This window comes from Gnatocerus cornutus, unplaced genomic scaffold (genome assembly GCF_029298725.1).
Source record: "Gnatocerus cornutus isolate USDA-ARS CGAHR unplaced genomic scaffold, icGnaCorn1.1 ctg00000028.1, whole genome shotgun sequence".
NCBI lineage: Eukaryota > Metazoa > Arthropoda > Insecta > Coleoptera > Tenebrionidae > Gnatocerus > Gnatocerus cornutus.
Window position 1 is genome coordinate 1,207,098 of NW_028275378.1, and position 3,009 is coordinate 1,210,106.

Consider the following 3,009-nt stretch of genomic DNA (forward strand, 5'->3'; position numbering starts at 1 on the left):
CATACAAGGTTACCAACTCGGTACATGCTTTGTATGCAAAGAATTGGCAATTCTGAATGTCGACACCCAACAATACCAACACGCCTTCATCAAGTTTCCGGTCACAATCGAGATGTGCAGTGCTGCCTTCCAAAAACAGATTGACTACGCTACTGATCAAATACACGGGGTTGAATACTACTATGAAGATCCATCAACAATAAGGTATGAAAGCATCGAGAAATTTCTAAAGGACTTTATACAATACAATCCAAATCAAAAAGTCCATGTGGCAGTGAAAGGTCTGCAAAAGAAAAAATGGTTACAGCAATTTTTTCTGGATGAGGATATTGTCGACCTCGAAACTGATGGATGTCTTCCAGTAAACACCATGAAGACAATTTTTAAGTCCCACCACTGCTTAAAGCATAGTGAATACTTAAATTGTGCTCTAGAAAACGTGCACAACTTATACATGTGGTATATGTATTGTAAAAAATAAAAATATATAAAATATAATTTTGGTTTTTTTTTTTAATGTTGCAAATGATTATCACATTCTAAAAATTACAGTTTTAGATAAAATTTGATAATTTGAATGTCAAAGGTTAATTTTCCAAAATGATAATTATTTGCAACTCTTGCAGTTTTAGATGATAAAAATGACACGTGCATGCTCTGATAATTTTTAAATTTTATAATATAAATACAGCTTCAATCATACTCAGTTTTCAATATATTCGCACAAAATTAGACAATGAAGCCGAATTCAAGATTTTGGAAAGCGTTGTGAGACGCTTCAGATTCAACCTCGTTGAAGAAGATGTCAACGAAGTGGAGAATCTAACTAGTCCAAAGAAACGGGTGTACATAGAGCCACCAGTCGAAGAAGAAGATAAAGATTTGATGGATGATGTAGTTGTCATCAATAATGCTCCTTCAACTTCTCAAAAGCAGTGCAAGAATCGACGACGAAAGGAACCCGTCAATCATCGTCAACATCCCGATGCAGAAAAAAACTTTTTCGATGGGTTAGAATAAAAATATAAGCAGATAATTAATGTTTTTATTTTTCCAAAAATTCAATTTATAAAATGTTTTTACAATAAACGGACACGACCTGTCAGTGGTTCATATGTGATAAATTGTTCATGCAGAATCAAACAATAAGCTGCAGTATTAGCATCTATATCTCCTTCAGTTTCAAATTCCAAGCGAACATCTATGGTGGTTTGTTTAATTACTTCGTTTTGATATGAACAATCAATGACAATTAATGGAGCAACCTTTTTGAACTTTTCCAAATTTAATAATGGTTCACAAACTGGTTTTTTATTAAAATAATAAGCTTGTTGAAAATGTGTGTACATTTTGTATGCCAAAGCGTACTTGTTGTGTTTGTAATCCAAATTTAAATTTTCATATGGATATGCTTGAGAATTTAAGTACAATTTCATGTTTCTCAAATTGCAATGATCAAAATTGCTTGCATTCTTTTTCAAATTGTTTCTTCGATCAGTTTGAAATCCAACAATGATGAAACGTGGTTTTTGTAGAAATGTTGAGGTTTTCAACACCCAATTAAAGGAATGACTTTCTTGCAAAAGTGGATAAGTAAAAAGTTCCCATTTTCGATGAACAATCTCCAAAGGAATATTTTTATCGATTATGTTTAATATTTTTAACTTTTCATAATCGGATACTGTTACATGAGGCACTTTCCATGTAATTTTTTCAATCAAAATTTGAGCTTTTTCAAGGCCTGTTGTTTCAATAATACAGTTTAAATCAGAATTTGAACGAATTAAAACGAGTTCCTGACGAAGATTTATCACAATTTTTTTATAATCTTCAGCAAAACCTAGTATCATCGAAAGCGGCCAACATACATCAAATTGTCCTGTTGTATTATCAACAAGTTTTACGTCATCAACAGGAAACCAACCAGCATTCATCAAAGCAGTACTTTCGTTTGGTGTGTAAGATACATAACCTTTCAAACTACTGGTAATACCAGGAGTTTTTACACGATCAATTAATTCACCTCCCAGTAAAAAACGAATTTCTTCAAATAGATGGGCAACAAAGTTATTCACCAATTTTCCTTTGGTGTATACAAGTTTTTCATCATCATGTTTTACTAATCTTCCTTGAATATGAAGTTCACTTAATCCTGGCACTGTGAGTAATTCCTGTTGTTGAATACCAATTCGACATTCATCGTTATGCTTAAGTGGAGTGTTTGTATATGCTTGATATGAATGCCATTCCAAGTTGGTTATTGAACTGTCAATAGTTGGTTTTTGAGTCACATTTAACAACTCCATAACTTTTTATTTCACACGCAGTCCTAACGATTGTAGAAATTTTCGATTTTCAGGTGTTAGCGGAGCACTGTTCTTGTTGTGAATGAACGTTTTTGAAACGTTACTAACGTTTTTATATTGCACGTTATTGTTGTTGTTGTTGTTGTTAATAGGTACATTAAAACAAATCACCATTTTTTATATGTTTTACTATTGATTTAATTTACGTAAATGTAATGTTGTCGTGATGAGCTCGTTTCTGAAATTGACCAACTTACCAAATTGATCTGTTATTTTAAGAGTTATGTTTCTAATGAAATCTGTGTTAATTGGTAGATAGATCACGTTTACAGGTTTTTCAATAATTTTATAACCCGGAGGTTCTTTAGGATAAAACGCATAGATGATATGTTCAGCAGCTCCATTTAAATAAGAATTTTTTACAAAAGTACACTCAATTCGAATTAAGTTTACCCTTATTATGTCAACAGGAAAATCTGATTCATGTAGTTTATCGGCTGTAAGTTTTCTTTTTGAAAATCCTAACAAAGATGCTATGGAATTCTTTTTTGAAAAATCGACAACACTATCACATTTTATTTCACATTTTAATGTGTTCAAATTTGCTTTCAACTGTAAATGTATAGGTTTTTCTCCGTTTTTCTGATTTAAAAGTAAGGCTTTCTGCAGGTATTCACCAATGTCTTGCACTTCATAGCTACCA

At 32.0% G+C, this 3,009-nt stretch overlaps 1 protein-coding gene across 1 annotated transcript; it reads right to left on the reverse strand.

Annotated features, from left to right (window-relative positions):
- Window positions 1–1,079: 1,079 nt before the first annotated feature.
- LOC148166078 (uncharacterized) lies at window positions 1,080–2,480 on the reverse strand. The gene is made up of 2 exons (XM_088049447.1): window positions 2,335–2,480; window positions 1,080–2,265 (listed from the first exon to the last, which is right to left on the reverse strand). The coding sequence occupies exons 1-2, from the start codon at window positions 2,478–2,480 to the stop codon at window positions 1,080–1,082; spliced, it is 1,332 nt and encodes a 443-aa protein (XP_087905573.1).
- Window positions 2,481–3,009: the final 529 nt, after the last annotated feature.